The 21,647-nt window shown below is 39.2% G+C and overlaps 2 protein-coding genes across 2 annotated transcripts in view; one reads left to right on the top strand and one right to left on the bottom strand.

Annotated features, from left to right (window-relative positions):
- Positions 1-5,155: 5,155 nt before the first annotated feature.
- mdp1 (magnesium dependent phosphatase 1) lies at positions 5,156-8,993 on the top strand. The gene is made up of 6 exons (XM_030787207.1): positions 5,156-5,281; positions 6,889-6,952; positions 7,074-7,181; positions 7,875-7,982; positions 8,190-8,275; positions 8,871-8,993. Exons 1-6 carry the CDS (start codon positions 5,248-5,250, stop codon positions 8,957-8,959), a joined length of 489 nt encoding a protein of 162 aa, XP_030643067.1. The 5' UTR covers positions 5,156-5,247; the 3' UTR covers positions 8,960-8,993.
- Positions 8,994-15,695: 6,702 nt separating this feature from the next.
- Positions 15,696-21,647, bottom strand: part of cdh24a (cadherin 24, type 2a) — a 28,272-nt gene continuing 22,320 nt past the window's right edge. Inside the window, exons 10-16 of the mRNA XM_030786713.1 lie at positions 21,438-21,559; positions 20,728-20,845; positions 20,038-20,391; positions 19,466-19,670; positions 18,602-18,986; positions 17,455-18,273; positions 15,696-15,755 (exon numbers count right to left, since the gene is read on the bottom strand). Coding sequence (XP_030642573.1) covers positions 15,696-15,755; positions 17,455-18,273; positions 18,602-18,986; positions 19,466-19,670; positions 20,038-20,391; positions 20,728-20,845; positions 21,438-21,559 — 2,063 coding nt within the window. The remainder of the gene's footprint in view (positions 15,756-17,454; positions 18,274-18,601; positions 18,987-19,465; positions 19,671-20,037; positions 20,392-20,727; positions 20,846-21,437; positions 21,560-21,647) is intronic.

Genomic DNA, 21,647 nt, shown 5'->3' with positions numbered 1-21,647 from the left:
TAACCACAAGATGCCACTGTCCCAGGCTGTCTGAGCATGCCTGTGACATTAGCTAGAATGCCACTTGCAAGCTACCAAGTAAATTCAAAAGTTTTAGAGCACAGCTATTTGCTAATTGCTCTATACTTCTGTCCTATAATGACATTCAGTAAGCAATATCTGATAGTATATTTTACTACATACTGTATCTTCAGGCAGTGGTTCTCAACTCCAGACCTCAGGGCCTACTGTCCTGCATGTCTTTGTTTTAACTCTTCATTATCACAGTTAATTGAACTAATCAAGAGCTTGATGATGAACTGATCAGTGGAATCAGGTGTGTCAGTCCTGAGCTCAGAAGAGTTAAAACAAAGACGTGCAGGACAGTGGGTCCCCAGGACTGGAGCTGAGAACCACTGCCTCAAGGCAATTTGCACCAAGCACCGAAGCAGCTTCTTTCCTTGGGTTACTGGTCATGAGGAAAACAAACAGTTCACAATGACTGCGCTGAACCCAACAGGATGTGTCACGTGTTGTACTTGGAACTAGCCAAAGACTGTGATAGGGCTATATTTAGTAGTCCTATAGTTAGTAGTCCTATAGTAAGCCCTGTGACGAAATTTTTTGTCTTACTTGAAAATAAAATGACACATTTGATTAAGTATTTTAAATGCACAAAATACAGTTTCTCAAAGTATTTTGTTACAAATTACATCTGATTATTTTCCATCCAGCAAAATACAAATTACAAAATACTCAAAGGTAATTAAATATGTATTTTAAATACATTTAATTGAAATACTGCCCATCTCTGTGGGTAATTCTTAAGAACATTTTTACTCTCCCCTCTCATATATGAGAATGGTAATAGATTGAATCTTCAGGATGTACCCTTCGAACAACATAGGTGGAAAAGAGGATATAGAACCCATACATCTAAAATACGTTAATATAGGCAACTGAAGCCGAGGGTGGTATGGAATCTGTCAGTAATCTGCTGGCTTCTGGCTCCTGCCTGACTTTGAGACAGTGATTGAATATAAAGTGACTGCTTTTAACATGCAGGAGAGTACAGCTGGCTGTCAGTCCAATAAACAACATAAAGCTACTGAAAAGGAAATCTTTGTACAGAAAGGCTGTAGTGAGTCACTCTCCAGTTCTCTTTTTAATATTACTGTTCCTTTTCCATCTTCCCTTTAATCTCGGTCATGCACAAACAGTTTTTTCTTTCATTTTATGACCTGTACTTCCTTCGCATTGTCCTCTGCTTCTTAGTTCCCCCTGTTGCGCTAAAGCTTCTCTGTTCAACTTGATTTTGGGAGCTTGATTGTTAATTAAAATGCCTGATGAACACTTAATTTCTCTGGTGGACAAACAAACCATTAGAAGTAAAACTGTCTCTACCACAATGTGCCAGTTTTCTCAGTATTTCTCATTACGCTGGCGATACACGTGTGACGCTTTCATTACAAAGAGAACACGATGATTAAAGATGGGAATTTGGAGAGCAGTTTTTCAAACAAAGCTCCAAGTAAAAATAAATATAGACTCTTTATTCTAGAGTTTTATTCTTATGAAAAATGACATCATGTGAAAGTAAGCAAATGCTCAATTATATATATATATATATATTTCTTTTTTTTTTTCTTTACCTGACCAAGGTATAATATGTGTGCATTGCACTGCAAAATCTGTATTTGAAATGGATCCCCTGGTAGACAATTACCCAACACAATACTTACATTTTTTTTCCTTTCTTTTTTTCTTCCCAGAATGTGAGGTCTGAGTTTTCCACCACCACCTCTACCACTGACAGAGTGCAGGGATCAAGCTGATAAGAAGGAAATCCAAGCGCATTGACTGCTGTGGTGTGTAGTGGTTAGTTACCCAGTAACCTCCTGAAATAACCATTACTGTACTGAGCAGAGCTGCTAGTGAGGTTAGTCCAATATTCTGTGCTCACACAACACTCACTGGAGAGACCACAGAGGAATGTGTCAGCTTTTGTATCACTCAGACTGTTTCTACCAATAACAGCTTGTCTCTTTTCAGGCTTTGTAACTGACATGCCCCTGACAGCTCAGATCCTTATCATGCAGTGACAGGGAGTGACAGCAGACATTCTGCTGTTCGGTCAGGATGCCACACACGAGTGGTAGAAGGCAAGGAAGGACCACAGCCAGTGTAACGCAGTGCCTGAGAAACTTTGTTCAGTGAGCTTGAAAGAGCATTTTCTGATCATTACTGCGAAACTTTTGAGGCTCGCTTGCAGTTTGGTGCAGTGTTTCACAGTGCACGAGACTGCACATTTTCACTTTCTTCTCACTCAATGCTCTACAACACCCGATTCTGCTCATAAGCAAGGTATCTATTCTCATTTTTTTTTTATTTCTCGAATACATATTTAGAAACTACAAAAAACAACACAAGACAAAAGTTTAGTACATGTAAATAGTGCATAAAAAATGCATGTATTCATGTACATATACATATACATATACAAATATAAATTTACACAACTGTATATACATTCTTCATCTTTTGACGTGTATCAGTATTTAATCTTTGATAACATTTAGTAACCCAGAAAAACTGATTACCTGGAAGTGAATAATAAATTTCTATGTCATTATGGGCAGCCGGTGGCCTAAGAGTTAGAGGAGTGGGCTTGCATTGGTTTGATTCCCAGTACCAGCAGGAAAACATCCACAGGTGAAGTGCCCTTGGGCAAGGCACTTAACTCCCGACTGCCTCCCGAGTGCAGGTGTGCTGCCCACTGTTCCTGCACCTAGTGGTTGTGTGTGCTCACTACTGGTGAGTAAGGATGGGTTAAATGCAGAGGTCAAATTCACTGCTCATTGCTCACGGTGTGTGTGCGATCACAGCAATTTAATCTTTAATCTTATGATTTCTTAGCATCATTAACCCTTTTATGCGCTGATAGCCACACTGCCACTGAGTAATTCGAACAGGATTAATATCTTAGTGTGTGTGCATGTGCGTGTGCATGTGTGTGTGTAAGTGTGTGTGTGTGTGTGTGTGTGTGTGTGTGGAGGGGGGGGATTAAACATTACAGCTCCTTTTGTAATGATTCAAAAGGAGCAGTAAATCTTCTCTTTATTGCAACTCATCTCTCTTCTGCCTCCTCAATGTTTAGCTAACCTCAATAATTCAAAGGCTATTTTATACAAATTTAGGTCTGGGAGTTCGAGCCCTCCTCTTTCTTTAGTGGCTTGTAACTTTTGCAGAGTCTGTAGCCCTCCCACAAAAGGTCTTCTAAAAGATTAGCATGCTGTCTGACTGTGAATGCTGACAGGATACTGGTTAGAAGCATCAGAGAAATGTAATTTAATTTTTGAGCAACGACTTGGCCTTAAAAGAGGTGACTGTAACTGATGAACATGTTACAGAAACCAGGATGGCCTCTGATTTATTCTTAGCAGCTTCTATATCCTGAAATGACTGAAGACAATTCCCATTTTTCTTAGATGTTGTTTTAGTCAAGGGACTGATGACATGAGATTGTGGATTAGCATTGGAATATCACCAGCACACAAAAATACTTTCCACCACATTGTACCCCTTGCATCTCCACATTTCCTTTCTTTCAAATAGCCAAAGGTTGTAACGCTTTGCAGATCTTTGTGGATTTCTATTGGTTTGCACAGCAGGCCTTAAATTACAATGAACGATATTAATCCATTTCCTAAATCCAGGGCCAAAACCAAAACTCTTAAGGGCAAATTGAAAACATTTCCATTCCATCCCGTCCTCTCTTCATTGACAGACAAGGCAGTAACCTGGAAGGTGAAAAGTTATTTAGCCATATAAAGGATAATAGTTGTCTAAAACTGCTGAGTTCCTATTTTTCCACAAAGCAAACCTGATCATTGTGAATAATACTGGAAATTAGCTCAATTTTCTCTAACCCCAATTCTAAATGTACAAAGCTGTGGGCCCAACCCAGGTCTGGTAGGTCAAACAAGTAAAGTATTTCCTTCCTACTTCAGTAGTACCTTAGTGGATTTGTCCTCTAGATTTGTACTCAACACTATGAGCAACTTTGACGTTCTGACTTAAAAGAAATTTTATACTTCTGGCTCAAGTACATGTCTGTTGCTAACTGTTGTTACTTGTTTCCTTTCAGTCACTTATCGTGATTCATTTATTTTTGTTTTATACTGCATGCGGCAGCTGATTAAACGCATGTGGGAGTTGCCACCAGAAGCTATTTTAAACATTGCTGTGATGACACTCTGACGCGGATGCACACAAAACAAGAGCATGATGGTGTTTATTTCTGTGAGTCGCTCAGGAGCCCAGCCACACGACTTGCCCTGGCACGTACACACCATCACCAACTGAGTATATAGGCTGGCAAATGTGGAAGTGGTGCCAGAAACCTCAAAATGACAAAGGAAATGGCAGCAGAAAATGAGTAAGACAGACTACCACCATGACCTTATTCATTAAAAGAGATGTTTCCTTTTGCTGGTGCACAAAACCACTCATACAGATTGATTTAATAGAGAAATAGGGGCCTCCACAAATTTAGCCATTAAATACCAAGGGGGTCGTGTTTTATTATTTTTTATCACATGCTTTTGACAACTTGAGTACATTAAAAGCCTGATACTTGAAGATTTTTATTCAAATTGTTTTTTTCATGGGTGACTCACACTTGGGTGAGTCATTCTTTTATGGCTATATCTTTATTATTTTGTCTGAAGTGCAATATCTGAATACTTATGCCACCTCTGGCTTAGAGGAACAGGTTTGAGAAACATTGATTCGAGGGTACTTAATTGTGTTTTCTTTCACTCTTTTTTATTTTTATTTCATTTTCAGAACTGAAACAAACTAAAAATGAATGGGAGTCTATGGGAGATCCTGTAAGCTATATCTAGTAAAAGAATTTTCAGCGAAAAATGTGTGATCTGTGATCTTTATTTATTTATTTGTTTGTTTGTTTGTTTGTTTGTTTGTTTATTTATTCATTCATTCATTCATTCATTTATGAGTGAGTGCGTGAGTGAGTGAGTTACAACGCAAGGTTACTGTCAAAGCCAATCCTATAGTTGCGTTTGATCTGACGTAACACCGACGCAACGCTGCTGAAAAGACCACTTCCGTGCTAGAGCGCCGGGTGTGTAACTGCAGTAAACATGAACAAACACATTCATGACGGAAAGTGTTCCAGTAGCTAAATACTTGCACGTATCACAGCATCGGCGAGGATAAGGAGCTGCGCAAAAGTGAAAGCAAACGATGTCTAAACCTAAATTAGTTGTGTTTGACCTTGGTAAGTCTTTTAATTCTGTTCAGACAACTAATCCCTGCATATAGCAATGAAACCTCGCTTGTAACTTCACCTTGTCGCTCTTTCAAGAAATAGTTTTGAATGACAAATACCTAAACAAAACAAAATATTCTAAATATATATAATTATTCATTCACAATATTTTATTTCCAAAGTTGCGATAGCATACCTCTTGGTTTTGTGTAGGACGTTTTTGCGTCATACGCAAGAAGGCAACTTTAAAACCTAAACGTAAAGCATGTCATGGAAGTAGTCGACTGATTAAGATGTCAGAACGATTTTGTCTTTTCTAAGATCTGGCAGTATTGTACAACATGTTCTGAGATCAGGAAGGAATGATTGTCCCTTTGCTGAACTATAAAGCATTATGGAAAACTTCTTTATTTTAAATATTCAAATATTTCTGACAGTGAGAGATTTTGGGAGCAGGTGCTGCATAACGACCATTCTAAATGACATTTCGTAGGCAGCTAGTCCCACACGGAAATTAATGTTGCATTTCAATAATGTTACAATTTATAATGTTACAGACTTATAAAGCAGACTTGATAATTTTTCATGTAAAATTCTCTTGGATTTTGAAAGCATTTTAATGTCATTACACTTTTGACTCCTAAGAAATCATACATCATACCAGAGCCATTATCTCTCATTCTTGCCTTCAGAGTTTATATTGCACTTAAAATAGCAAGAGATATGAAGAGATAATGGAATGGAGAAATGGAATCAATCTTGGTAATGAATGAATGGGGCTGCATGGTAGCTCAGTGGTTAGCACTGTGGCTCACAGCAAGAAGGTCCTGGGTTCGAATTTCAGCTGTCCCAGGCCCTTTCTGTGTGAAGTTTGCATGTACTGCATGTGTTTAGCTGGGTGCTCCGGTTTCCTCCTATCATCAAAGACATGTATGTTAGGGTTAATAATTCTGTCAGTGCCCTTGACCAAGACACTGGAAAAAGAACTGGAGTTGGTCCCTGGGCACTGCACTGCTGTTGCTCACTGCACCTAGCTACTACAGTGTTTATTTGCTCTCTGCTCCTAGTGTGTGTAAAGGATGGGTTAAATGCAGACGATGAAATTCCCCACGGGGTATCAGTAAATGTAATTCTTCTTCAAGTTACTGTAATGCCACACATTTTTCATTTAAAACATAGCAGAGTCAGAAAAAGAAAGATTACTTAAAACAAAAGTAATTTTATTGATGTTTATTGGTAGCTAGGTTGTGGCAAACATGACACGATGCGACAGTATATATCACCATCTAGGTTTGCTTTTATGGTTCTTTTAATAATATCCTTTCAGGGTTCAGTTGGTTCAAATTTAATTTTGTTAAAAAATGTTCACATGAGAAAACTTCACCACTGTATAATTTAGGTTCTCGTAGTCAGTAACTGAAAGTGCATCTGACTCAGGAGCTCTGACATGATGTTATGTGGCTAGCTCAGATGCAGGCCTTTCCTAATTGTCCTTTGTCTGATGCAAGACACGTTACAGATTGACAGTTGACTGTATAACAAAACACATCACATGTGTGAATCATAGAAGTCTATCACAATGTTCTTCCTTATTTCCTCCTTCCTCCTTGTCTTAGATTACACCCTGTGGCCTTTTTGGGTGGATACCCATGTTGACCCACCTTTTCACAAAGATAAAAGGTACAGAGTGATTAATGATTTCTTAATATGTGTGAAGAGTCCTTGGAGAGTTTCCTTGTTGTAGGCCCTCGAAATTTCTTACTTTGTTTCATTCTCTTTTTTGACGTGTCTTTATTTTTAGTGGCATGGTGGTGGACTCAAGAAATGGCAAAATCTCTTTGTATAATGACACAGTGGAGACACTGAAATCTCTCCATGAGCAGGACATTAAAATTGGCATTGCATCACGGTCAGTCCATGTAAAATGTTCTTTTGTTTTTGTTTTGTTTTTTCTCTTATTTTATGCTTATGGTTTTGTTGAGGTAAAGATCAGTTACATACATTATTAAATCATATATGCTGTACCAGTTCTCAGTAGTGCTGGGTGATACAGCAAAAATGTACTCATACTGACATAATGCCAGTACTACACATAATGTAAGCATAAGTATATACTGTGTGAAGCATTAACTGAAATTGAATGCTCTTTCAGCTGTCTTTAAATGAAACAAAATACAACACACAATCATGCCATTCCTCATGCAATGAAAAGGGATAATGCTAGTGGAAATGCCTGAGTTAAAATGAAAATATATTGAGACGTGGACTTGTGGTCTTATTACACAGCCCTGTTTCTGAACCTAATCATGCTCTTATTTCTCAGTCTTTTAAATTTGGTTTTGTGAGACATAAGGCTGCTTTAGTAGGGAGGGCAAAAAGTGTATTAAGAAAGTGACAGAGAGTGTTCACGGTGAATCACTGAAGGTCAAAAAGGGACTAGGCATGTAGGTGAAACTGGCTAACAGTATTTACAGACACCAGTGAAAACGACTTTTTTTTTTTTTATCATATTCAACTCCACCCTGTAATTGAAATGGTGAAAAGAGGTGTTCTTCTCATGGTCATTCTTCTGAGCCTTACAGACTTTTCCATATCTCCTCAGCACTGGTGAAGTGGATGGAGCCAATCAGCTACTATCACTCTTCAATCTCAATCAGTATATCTCCTTCAAAGAGATATACCCTGGGAGTAAGGTCACACACTTTAACAGGTAATTGAGAATTTGCAAAATGACTTAATGTTCGTTGCACTAGTGGTACTCACACAAACTGTGCGTGTGTGAATGGGAATGTGCGTGAGAGTTGGTACCGGCCTGTATGTCTTTGTGCATTTGTGCAAACGAGAGTGAGAGAGAATGAAAGTTATTGTGACACACTGTGGTCAGAGTGGTTTAAAGTGTTGTGTTATCTGAATGTAGGTTGAAAGCAGACAGTGGAGTTCAGTTCAGTGACATGATGTTCTTTGACGATGAGCAGAGGAACATCACAGACGTTGGACGACTCGGTACGGGACCTTGTCTTCAGAACTAAGCATTCCTACAGGGTCGTGTAAATTATTTCAGGCAATTAGATCAGACTGAGATTATTTTGTCGTCATTCCATGACCAGAGAATTTGAATGTATGGATGTACATTCATACTGTCTCAAGTCATACTGATTACAGCAGAAAAACGAACTCTTGTTCATCATCGATGTTTTAGTATAGGGGACAGTCAGACAACTTAAATGGCCAGGGATTGACTAAGATATTTGTGATGCACCAATCCAAGAGCATGTGCTTATGCCTCTCCAAAGTTTTCTCCTGAAAGCGTCTGAAAGATCTTTTACATGGTGCTACTTTACTGACAAAACTTGGATGTGCAAAAAATGAGATGTGAGTTCCTGAGCTTGTAGTTTTTGTACAAATTAAATAACATCACAGTGTATATATACCTTGCATTAACACCGTGGTTACACACAACGGAAAAAATTATGTGCTGGAAGCTGAAAAACCCTGAGTACGTCCCATGAATAAACAACTCCTACACACAAACAGTGTTGTCAGTAACATGGGACCACGTTCAAATCAGTCTTTAAATAACATCATCTTTCTTTTCTAGGTGTGCACTGTGTCTTAGTACCCAGAGGGCTCACATCTAAATTGGTATATGAAGAACTACAGCGGTTCGGCAAGAAACCTCTGTCCTAAAGCGCCGCTCTCCCCCTACCAGCTTAATCCAGTGAACCGCTGCAGTGCTGATTTCATACAGTGGAGAGCAGTGTGGGGCTGCCATATTTTTTAACCACGACTTCATGTTAAATACAGTACCATGATGGGGAATTTGACATTTTAACCGTCAAAAGTAAAATTTCTGGTACTATGTTAATCTTAACAGAAAGAGAGCTGTATACTGTCTTATACACAACTATATTTAAAATTACAGTGTATATTTTTAAGTGCTTAAAGCACAGCTTTTATAGGAACATTTTTATTTTATCATCATACTGATTGTGGACTATAGGACTAAATGTTTGTAGGTGTTTGAATTGGTCGTGTACTCTGCACAGTCTGAATTGCGTATGTATCTCTGAATGCCAGTCTGAGCTTATGTGAAGCTCTGTAATGACTGTGTTTACATGGTAACTTGTGTAAGTGTGTTGATTAGGATATGGATACACTTTGAAGCATAAAGACTCTGATACCTCTGAGATGTTACAGAAAATGCACAACTAATGTTACCGAAAATCTTTTTCAAGTTATCTTTTATCATTAAAATATAAATTCACTGTTGCATCCTCACTTTATAACCAAAACAGACCAGCAAAACAAAAGCAGCTCTTGGCAAAACAGCCAAGCATTTTATTCATACAAACAAAATGAACAACAATGCAGTTCATGGGAAAAAGAAAAAAAAACAATCCATGGTCAAACTGGTGACGTAATTCAAATAAATTATGTGTTCCCAACTAAGACGAAGAAAAGAGAAGAAAATCCTCTGAGAGAGAAAAACCTCAAAATCCCACTGCTGTGTAATTTTTTTCCACAGTGAATAAAATCCTTCTTAGAAAGGACACTCACAACTCATATGTCAGGGGCTCTCTCTTAAACCATATTAAACGAATGGACTTGTTAGCAGCATAAGGACAGCTTATACCAAACATAATAGCTGACTTGGTTTGCAGTGCAGCTAGCACTGGGTTCAGAAGTAATGTAACCCTCTGCTAACCATCAAAAATACCACTCTAAAATGAATTCAGTTTCGGGCAGTTCCAAAAAAATGAGTAGGTGAGGAGCCACCCTTTCTTCACAGTCTCTCCAACCAAATTGAGTTTGGTTAGGATTTATTTTGGCAATCGCAGAGGGAGTCCTAAAAAACCGACTTCAACTGAAATTACTTCCATGAATTGAACTTAGTAAAAAAAAACAAAAAAAAAAAACGAGGCCTTGCAGGGAAGAAAAGGACAGAAGACTTAGAGAACAGCAGACTCATTGCTTTTCTTCCATTCTCAGACAAATTTATGGACTTCAGCGAGGGGAGTTGCAGTAATCAATTTTTTTTTTAATTCAGCAAGTAATGTAATTCTGGTTAAAGTCATTCTAATTTTAGTCGCACCATTATTTTTTTTTAATTAAAGGTAGTCCCAGTAGTCAAAACAAACAATCGTGTTACATGAATGTTTGTGTTGTCTTATTGATCTACGCCATGACTGTAAGGGCCACTGTAGCTCTTTAGTCATAGTCTACAGACATGGGATTCTGTGAGAGAAGATGTGAATATTGTAAATGGATGGTTCAGGAAAAACCCCTCACAGTTTGGTTAGAGCAGTAGGAAATATATATGCCACACTCACCACATGCAAATATGAGGAGATCAGGAGCATGCAAATATCTTGGCAAACTGTCAAAGGCTTGTTACTATAAACTGTGGCTCAGCTGACCTTTCACTAAGTTTTTAATTTTGCTGCAGGGATTTTACTTAAAAGGTTCAAGTGGATATTAAAGCTCTTGTATTCTCTACTATTCAGTTTCTGAATTTTTTCATGTCATTACTAAGACATAGCATACTTCTCATAATCTCATTTTATTGCTCTGCAATAAGCACCAAATGCCACATTTTGGACACATTTTCAGATTTACGCCGTGTAGGTAGAGAAACATTGTAGGAGGATAGTGCAAGTTTATGGAGGAGGCAGTGTTGTTTTTCAGACCAAGGACAGCCTGATTTAGCTAGCTATTCCCAGAATGTTTAAAGATATGAGATATCCACAGACGAAGGAACCATATTCGCTAGAGCTAATACAGGTTTCACTCGTACACATGCCGAAAAGACACTTCATTCAGCCCATTTCTGAGATAATGACTAAATGGCATAAATCCTGCATTTCTCACTCATGAAACTACAGCTGGGTGTCAGTCTAATGAACTCTTGGCAGTTTAGACACAACCGCTGAATCAAAATAGTCTTTTCACTCTCTCTCTCTCTCTCTCTCTCTCTCTCTCTCTCTCTCTCCATCTCTCTCTCTCTCTCTCTCTCTCTCTTCTTGTTTACAACTGCAGCCAGTGAAATGAGGTTACTCATCCCATGTAATTGTTGGCACTCTTTGTAACAGATCTTGGGTTTGACTTGACATTTGACTGTGTACCATATCAGTACAGAATAGAATCAGTTCCTGCAGATTTGACAACGGAACATTCATCTCAAAATTCCATTTGAGGTCTGCAACAAGTCCAGGTCATTCAGATGAAGTGACGTTGCTGCCAAGTTCACAGAATCATTCTGAGACAGGTACATAATCCTGGTATGCTGAGACAAGGGGTGAACTGTAGTTATGATGGAATAAACCTGTTCAGAGCAACGAGTGTCTAGATACAGTATGACATTCAACTTGTCTGAGTCAATAGACTCAAGCCACTAATACCAACTCCTGTCTCTGTCATTAGCAGAATCACTCAACAACAATTTCTCAGTTATTTTATTATTGAATGTGTGTCCATTTGATCTGGTTCTTGTTGCTTTTAGCTGAAAGGAGTTGTGGTTATCCTCTGTTACAGCTCACTTGTAATGAGGACTAATGAGTAGTACAGTCCAAGATGTTGTTTTGCACACCCGTTGTGTCTTGCCGTTATCTGTGTGTTTGTGGCCCACCTGCGGACTGGAATGATTCTTGCCGTGATTTTTAAATCTTAATCATTAATAATGTAATAATGTGTTTGGATGTGTTTTTTTTAGTCACCCCATGCTTGGTAAGATCTAAACACTGGTGGGGGAAATCCCAGCAAGGCAGCTGTTTCTGAGACATTTGCAATAACGCACTCTGCACAATAACATAGTCAAAGTCTCTTAGGTCATTTTTTTCCCCTGCCTACTTATATGTTCACTTCAAAAGTAAGTGGATCCTTCAATGCACATGTTCTTGCTTCATGCAACAAGTCACAGTCACATGACTCGCTGCCTGTAGAAACAACCCGTTTTTGTGAACAGCGTGATATACCAAATAATCTGGCCACAGAGTGTGTAACCACTGCATAGAGAAATTTCACTGTACTTTTCCTGTGATCTTGACACTGCCATGAGAAACACTTAACAGAAAGTACCCGAGAGACTCGTTCGGTTAAAAAAAAAAAAGACTTTCTCCCCACAGGTGAACTTCTCTTTGTCACTGTATCACTCTACATCTCTCTTTTTAACGACTGTTTCATCTCTCACCCATTAACGGTATTTCATTCTTTCATTTTCATTCTCTCTTTCACCTCTAGTTTGTCCTCCTCTAAGGCTACACACAATTTCCTTGCTTCATTTTTCCCTTCACTGCTCTAAAGATTCTATACGGGACTTGATTTTGGAAACTCGCATGTTAATTAAAAAGTTGATGATTTAATTTCTCTGGTGGGCACACAGAAGCAAAACGAACTAGATGGTATGCTGAGCTACAACATCATCTTGTTACAAGGAGATAACAATGATTAGAGATAGGAGTTCTGAAGTATATTTTTAAAAGGCACTTTCAAGTAAAAATGAAGAAAATGATATGAATGCATTTGATAGTGAGCAAAGATGATAGTATGAATATTTTTTAGCCATTAAGTTGGAGTTTCCATGCATTTCATTAAAAAAGGTACACTGAAGTTAAGAGAATGTTTTTAAAGAGCAAGATTCTGATAAAGCAATGCTTTAATCCTTTATCACAGGCCAGTTATAGGCTATTCATAAACTGGTTCTTATCTGCACCAACCAGCACAGCACAGCCTCAAAGCTCACTCAGTTTTACGAAGCCCTCTGTTTGATTTGTGTTCATAAAATTACCTGAGAACAAATGTGCTGTATGTTCAAATATGGAAGAATGTTTCATGACTAATTTTTCTTCTTCTTCTTCTTCTTCTTCTTCTTCTTCTTCTTCTTTTCTGAAATTCAGAGTTAAAAGATTTTATTTTTAAAAAAGATGACAGATTGATTTCATTTAACTGAAACAATGGTTCCTCCACAACATATCCATCACACAGCAAAAATGCGGATTTTATTAGCTGTGTGTGATGACAGCTATAATGCTGACCTACTAGCTTAAACATACAAAAGTTCGATCACACATTTATAAATCTCAACATTCCGTCTACCTCATCATCTCTGATATTCCCAAGAGGTTGATTTAAGTCCATTTTTTCAGTATCTGTGAAGGTTTATGACTTTTTAAACGTAGTGGGGTTCATGCACTAGTGTGACTTTGGAAAAAACCTCTGTGTCAATAATATTTACATTTCATCTGAGAGTCACAAATGTGAACAAATATTTGACAGCAAACACAACTCAGATTTGTTTACTACATCAACAAATATGCAGCATTTGTCTCATCCTGTGTACATCACATCATTTTGGTGTTGTTTTTCCATAGCCGTTTGGGTTGAATAAATCCATATGAGTTCAGTTCCCTTTTATAACAGATGAGAGGCAGTAGTTGCTAGAGCACAACCAAAAACAGAGCAGCAATCAGTCGCTGCATCTTTAGGATTCCATTTTCATTCCACACAGCTTTATCTGACAGCGGGGAAAAAAAAGGCTCTTTAAAATAGGGATGTATGATAAATTAGTAAGGTACAAAGTGCTCTTCGGATGCACAGCCTATTCAGAAACTGGTCCGTGAATAAGGAGAGAGGAGGTTGGATACTATTCACTGTTCCTTCAGTCTGCTATATTCAAACACTATTGATCACTGCACACACCCAACAGAATTTTGCTGATCTTAATTGCCAGCCAAGCAAATTAGTCCCCAGAGTAAATATAACTTGACCACACTTGTTGTGCTTATGTAAGAACTACTTTTAGTTACTGATATTGAAGGAACTATTTTGTGTTGTGTGATACTATTGATATGCAGTGTTGAGGCCACACATTGATATGTTGACTGATATACAGAAAGTAGACCATGTAATGATTGAGTGAACGAGACATAGTAAAGTCAAAGCCAACATTATTTCTGTGTCCTGTATGTTGTGTAAGTGTAAAAACACAATAACACTCAATGGTAATATTTTGCCAACATGTGCTGGTTTGATAACAGCAGCTACTGAGGTAATTGCATAAACATATTGGCTTAAATACTTGCAGCTAATTAAAATTCATTAAAAGCTGACTGATGCTCTGTTATTCTTAGCTTACAACTAAAGATGCAATGATTTGTGGTAGTTTGTTGAGGCTAGCCACGTGAACATTGCATTAATGAAGGAAGTCTGTGACAGGGTTTACTTAATTTACACTATGTTCACGTGCATGTCAAAATTGTCATAATTACATTTCTCAACCAGGAAAGATCTTTCATGCTAGCTTTCATGCCATGGCAACAAGCTTAAAACTCAGGAAAATAGACTTCTCCTTCTGGATCTTTCAAAGGAAAAAAAATATAATAATAACAACTAATGAGACTATCAAAGGTCAATAAGAATGCAGTTCTAAAATATAAAACCATTTCGTGTGATGAGCTCTACACATTACTAGAAAACATGCTTTTATATTTATATCCTACTTCAAGTCTGTAGTTTTTGTTGCCAAGCATATAATATCTGGTTAAAGAAATTAATTGAAAAAAAACACCTGCTAGCTAAACTAGGTAGCACAAACGTTAGTTATTTAGCACGTAGCCGAACAGGTATTATAAACCAAAGTAAACTGCATCAAATAGCCAGCAAATAACAGTTACATAAATCCTTTATTTTACAGTTGATAATCTTATAACACACAAACAATTGTACATGACTTGTTATTTCTTGAAGGCTTGTTGAATTATGTTTATCACTACGTACACCATTAGCTGAACTGACCCAAGTTTTGATTTCATTATACATACATGCTCATACGCCCTCTGTCTTAATGAAGATAGGTCTGTTCCTGCTCACTGCCATGCCATCAGACACCAGGAAATTCCAGCTACTGTCTGGATGAGGCAATGATCATCCAAGTACTTTGCTGTGCTTATATATATACACACACACACACACACACACACATACATACATATATATGTATGTATGTGTGTATATATATGTGTGTGTGTATATATATACATACACATACATACACATTATATGTGTTAAACAACATATTAATATGTAAGATAAATAGTAAGGTGAGATGTAGCCAGAACCAAACTGAAGAAGATAGCTGCCCTTTTAATTGTACAGTTACAATTTGCACACAGGACCCATGTAATGGAGGCTATCTTGCTATATTTTACCTAGTTTGCTCTCTTTATTCATCTACATTTTGCAAGAACGGGTATTATTGAATGAATGTGAAATATTTGGTGATGATCAATAGTGGCAATCAGCTCATAGTATTCTTGCTCATAGCACGTGCCATAAAGTTCAAGAGCATGAAAATCTTGAGACTGAAGCTCTAACAGGTCAGCTCATAATTATGGTAACTCTGACATGATGTGAACATTACATTAGCTAATTATGGTTTCAGGTACAGGGCTAGGGGAAGGTTGAGAGGGATAACATTTGCCTTTGAGATCTGTACACAGGGGAGAAAAAAAATTTTAAAAAAAGGGTGTAAGACTTATTTACAGTTTTGAGAATGGTGGCGTCAGAGAACTGATTAAATTTAAAGTGTTGAAAGAAAGTCATGTGATGGGGTGGGGTGGGGATATTTGCCTTCAAGGTCTTTACACAGTGGGAAAAATGTCATGTTTCAGCACATTATTGATTGTAATTAGATTATTTTCTCCTTTAGATGAAAGAGGCTAATAATAGTAGGAGAAACCACATTTCCCACTAGAATAACTGCACAATGGCTTCTTTTTACTGTCACTGCATGTAGCATTGACAGGAGCAGCAGTCGCATTTTCAGACTTGTCTCTCCAGTTTTCCCACACTGATTCTGGCAAATCATATTTTCTTGCTTTATTTCATACAGGGCTTTACAGGACGATACATCTCAAAAAATGTTATTTTCCTGTCAGTGAAAAAAAAAAAAAAGAACATTCCAGTGGTAAACAAGAGGTTTTATTTCCATATAGTAACACAGACTGTGATCTTAAACAAAGTTATGTTTTTTCTTTGTTTTGTTTTTGTTTTGTTTTTGTTTGTTTTTTTCATTTTTTCCCATCATGACACTTCAGAGGACAGCGATATTTGCATGCGAAGGAACACACAACTCTCGTTCTCGTCTACAGTAAGAGAACAATGATACGTTCACTAAAAGAAAAACAACACATTGTCTCAAGGATTCAGTTGCATAGTGTTCCATTGGTGGACCAGTGTAGAAACCATGGTACTGGCTATGGTATGGCTTCCTATGCTATGAGGGTGCTTACTGGTGAGAGGCATAGCGGCAGTTCTCTGAAGCATTTGGCCTTGTGGGAATAAAAATAATTTTTTTCCTCAATATCTTTCTGTCATGCAAAAAATGTGTCTTTTTTTTTGTTGTTGTGTTTTTGTCTTTGTGGTCTGCTGTAGAAAAATTTGCCACTTACTCTAACACCCCATCAAACTGTTTTAACTGAAATTTGGTCGCCACCAAGAGCTGTGGAAGGAAATTCTCTTATTAATACATAATCATCAATATTAAAATGTCAGAAATTGTGCATTTTTTATGAGGCCTATTTTCCAACAATGCAGCTTGCAGGGCTTCGAATCAATATTTTAATAATACAATGTTTCATAACTTTGGCTTGGAATGCCTAAGTGAATTATTCACGTTACTGTAACAGGAGAGTGCTAAAAGTGACAGTTCTTGGACCACTTACTGTGTGTTCTCTACCTCTTAGGAGTGTATGTGTGTCTGTGTCTGTTTGTGTGTGTGTGTGCGTATACAGGTATGCAATGTGTATTAGAGTTTATAAGTTTGCGTAAGTGAGGGTAGCTCTTGGACCACTGGCTGTGCTATGCCATGATAGGTTTACTCATATAAAAGCAGGAGCAGACTACACAGTTCACATTTTCTGGAGTTGTGCTCATTGGTTTCCTCAGATCTTATTGCTTTTGAAATACCATGACGTGCTTTCCTCTGTTTTCTCACATGTTCCCTTTCTCTTTTGCACATTCTTTCACTACCTCTGTAGATTTCTCATTCAAACCATGTTTTCTTGTTCCTCTGTATGGTTCTCTTTCTTAAGTGGATTCCTTTCTGTTTGCCTCTCTCTTCCCTCTGGTGTCTCTTCTTCTCTCTTCTCCCCCTCACCTTCATCTTCATCATTCTCCTCTCCTTTTACTGCATCTCCTTCTTCTGGGTCATCATCCCCTCTCTCTCGTTCTTTTGCTTCTACTGCTTTCCCCTCATCTCTTTCTACCACCCCTTCCTCTTTCATTTGACCATTATCTACTGCTTTACCCCCTTCTTTGTCCTGTTCCTTCCCTTTAAAGATGTCCAGTAACCAATGGAACTTTGGTCCCCAGTCCTCTATAGCTCCTGTGTCTTTTTCTGTCTCTCTCTCCTCCTCACTCTCCAGCGAACTGAGCGAGCTTGCTCTGGAGCCTCCACCCTCCAGCCCGTACGTCTGCAACGAATCGTACGGGGGCTGTAGAGGGTCAAAGGTCACCTGAGCTAGACGATGTTCCAGAAAATCTCCCATCCTATGGGTCAGTGGGCTAGCCCCTCCCCTTCCAGACACACCCTCATTTCCCAAGCCCCACCCATTTCCATATCCCACAACAGTCCCAGGAAGTTGCACCAGCAGCTGCGGGGCAAAATTTCTCCCTGGCAAAGCATACATTCCCCGTAGACCCGACGCCTCTGGGTATAAAGAAGCAGTCCCAGTCAAAGGTATCCCTCCACTGCCTCGGAGAAGAGTTCCCTCCATTGTCCGGAATGGAACCTCCTGTGGCTTGAACATTGTTTGGCTCGTGTTAATTTGAGAGCTATGGTCTGAGTTTTTCTCAGAACCTTGCAGGGTTCTGAAACCACTGGTGGTTGAAATAGTCGCTCTTGTGTTGATGCACTGTGGAGATGTCCCATGCTGGTCAGTCGAAGAGTTGCAGCTACTGGCAGTCTCTGAACACTTTGGAATTACACCATGCTCTGACAACAAAGACTAGAAAACAGGCAGAGAATTAAACTTCAAAAAAGTTTCACAGATGAAAATAGCATATACAGAAGTCATCCAAACTAACATTGGTCAAATATCCATAAAGAAAGTTGTCAGTCTTGCACAATCAGACTGGTTTCTAAACTACTCTCATTTTCTATTAGCAATTTTAGTTATAAAATGCTGTTTAGTTATAAAATGTCATCACAGTTATCCTACTGAAGTTTTCCACAGGTGCTAAAACAAAACCAAAATAGCTCTCAATGTACAAAAAGAAAGAAAAAAAAGTTCACAATCAAGATAACAGAATACAAATTGGTGTTTTGTTACTTACGTTATCCTGACTCAATGTCTGACAGTCAGAGTTGACCTCACTACCTCCTTCACTCTCTTTAAGATTACTGTCCACAGACCCATCCACAGCCTTATTCACAGATCCGAGATGAGTCCCAGAAGGTGCTGCCGACCCTGAGGAGCTGGTACTGGGCTCCAACAAGCCAATGTTGGCCTGGCTGTGGTTGCCAGGGAGATCATAAACGAGTTTGGCAAGGTCTAATCGGGCTTCAAATGGACTGTGTCTGTTTTTCGTGGCGGGGAGGGTATGGATGCTGTAGCAGAATCGGCCATAGAGAGGCGCGGAGCCGGGACGGCACGGGTCAAGACCCTGGGTTTGGCCCCAGATGTATGTTCTGCCGCCATCCAAATTCTCCTGCGAATGCCTGCGAACCACAGATGGTGTACATCTCACTGCCAGGCTAGGAGTATATGATTAAAAAAAAAAACACCGCCCGATGAGATAATACCCTAGTGATTAATTGGAGTTTATTAATGTCGATAAAAAAAGGTTGAGAGAGATAAGAATCTGGATGCTGTCTATGCTTGTGAATCTTTAGATAATTTGTCCGCTCAGTAATTCACTGATGATTCAGACCTGGTATAATCACACCTGACAAGACTAAAAAGTAAAGCTACCTCAAACAGACCTTTTCATATGAGTCTGACCGAGGTCTATGCCTCCGGCAAAAACAGTCAGTCAAACTGACCGACACAGTGTATAATACTCACGGGTCACAGGCTGTTATTCTCTCTTTATCATATTCTCACACACACACACACACACACACACACACACTCTCTCACACACACACACACACACTCACAGAACATTTGGCGCTACCATATGTAAATTCTTACTCACGTGTTCCTGCTGTCCAGCAGCCGCAGTGGCCTGCATGTGCTCTGGGGGGCGCTCTTCAGCGCAGCAATGTCAAAGGCAGCTGTGTCAGCCTCGCCCCCTCCCTCATCATCGTAGGTAATGATGTTCTCTCGGATCTCATCATCATCCATAGGTGAGAGGGCATCTCTCTTTTGCCTTCGCAATGACAGCAAGAGTGCAACTACCACTGGCAAAAAGCAATAAAGACATAGTGAGTAAGGAAAATGATTACTAAATGCCATACAATGCCCACAGCATCCATCAGCTGTAAGAGCAATGTGTAGTCATGAGTGCACTGCAGAAATAACCACAGCCAAACACGTTCATTAACAATGAGCCAACAGAGCAGAAAAATCTGGATGCGTTGGCAGGCAAAGATGAATAAACAAAAGAGACAGAGAAGGGAAAAAAATGGACATTTTTACGACATAAAGAGTAAAAGCATTTTAAAAATAATGACAGACACACATAAAACAGTCATTAAGCCAAATAATATTTACAAGAAGACAGTTACGTAGAGTATTTGGTATCCTGTTTTCATTGAGAAGACTGACCTAAAAGGGTCGCGGTACAGGCCAGTACGGCTAGCATGGCGGCTGAGCTGAATCCAAAGAGTGCGGACGCACTGGGCAGTGGCACACACACGCTGTGCCGTTCCCAATCCATCAGAGGTTCTTCTTCATCTTTCTCATCACGACCGTCTCTGTTCTTCTGTCTCCTCCTCTCTTCCACCCACATTCCTCCTTTCTGGCACGGACATATCGCCACGGTAACAGTTCCTGTGCTGCTCAGCCCAGATGCCCCGTCCCGAAGGATTATGGGTACTCTCGCTGTCAGCAAAGAGGACGAAGAAGCGAAGCGATGGAGAGGCTTTGGGGACGACAGAAGCACCAGACTGGCCGTGTCATCTAGGGGGAAGCAAAGCATAAAAATGAAAGGTATCTGCCAGATGCCTGACAAATTTTGAAGGTGACCAATATTTTTCAGTTTCCACCAAGCCACAGAGCGATGGAAAGAAATGTGTTATACATATAGAGATAAATGGGCCAGCTGAAATGGGTGGACAGAATGTATGATCAAGGCAGATGAAACTGAGAGAATGATGGTGAACATAGGGGTAGGGGAATGAGGACTTAGAGAACAGAGCTTCAAAGGGAGAATAGATGGGGAAAATTGATGGAGATGGAAACAGGGGTGGAAAGAACAGATAGAGGTTAAAAGGAGGAGATGACATGTCAACCCACCTCCTCTCTCTCTGATGGTGAAGTTGAGAGCTGTGTTGGACTCTGCAGAAATGCTGAAATAAACTGGAGAGTCATTGGCCCCTTGGTCCTTATCGACTGCCCGGAGCACTTGCACTACCTACAGGGAAATATATGGGGGGACAGCTTACTGTGCCACACAGGACTGGATCTCATTTTAGATACACTTTCAGCTCTGATATTTCTTCTGGTTCCTGTTTATACTCGTGTAATGGGATATGGTTCTGCCAGCATAATTTTTAAAAAGTGGAATGGTTACAATGGTAGATTTATAGAATAAGGTTCTGCAGACATAGACACACTCAATTACAAACCACACAAGTGTTTAAAAAAAAGTTATTCACTGTACAGTAAAGAATCAGGAAAAGACTTACTTCACTGATCTGAAGTGAATTAAATTACAGCCATGTTAATTTATCTAACACCTTTATGGTGACTGACTTAAAATCATTACAGTCTGTATCAGAGTTAACATGCTTCTGTAGCAAGCTTGAGTTTAAGTGCCTTATTCAGGGGCCAACAGCACTCTAGTTAGTCTGCCAATTCCCTTACCACTACAAAATTACTACCCATTCATTTCACGTTATCCATAACAGGACAGTTTCTGTCCAAAAGGGTTTAGTAACTGAGGAGACATTAAGGGCAGGAACAGGATCAGGGTGAGTTAGTAAGGGTAAGTGTTTAAAACCAACCTGGCCAGAGGTGCTGGAGTCACATACAGCCGTGCTATACTCTCTGTCCAGCTCAGGGGCATTGTCATTCACATCCAGAGTCTCTATGGCAACAGCTACCCGGGTAACTTGGCTGGGACTGTCTAAGAGAAATGGGAAAACATAGACAGGTGTATAATGGAAGTAATCAGAACTGTAAGTTCTACAAATACGAATCTTTAAAGCAGAAAA

The sequence above is a fragment of the Chanos chanos genome, chromosome 10, assembly GCF_902362185.1.
Source record: "Chanos chanos chromosome 10, fChaCha1.1, whole genome shotgun sequence".
Taxonomy (NCBI): domain Eukaryota; kingdom Metazoa; phylum Chordata; class Actinopteri; order Gonorynchiformes; family Chanidae; genus Chanos; species Chanos chanos.
This window is presented reverse-complemented; position numbering and strand designations above follow the sequence as displayed.

Coding starts and splice junctions, on each gene's coding strand:
- mdp1 (XM_030787207.1), top strand. CDS start 5,248: ATGTCTAAACCTAAATTAGTTGTGTTTGACCTTG. Junction 6,953..7,073: donor CCTTTTCACAAAGATAAAAG/GTACAGAGTGAT, acceptor CTTTATTTTTAG/TGGCATGGTGGTGGACTCAA. Junction 7,983..8,189: donor AAGGTCACACACTTTAACAG/GTAATTGAGAAT, acceptor ATCTGAATGTAG/GTTGAAAGCAGACAGTGGAG.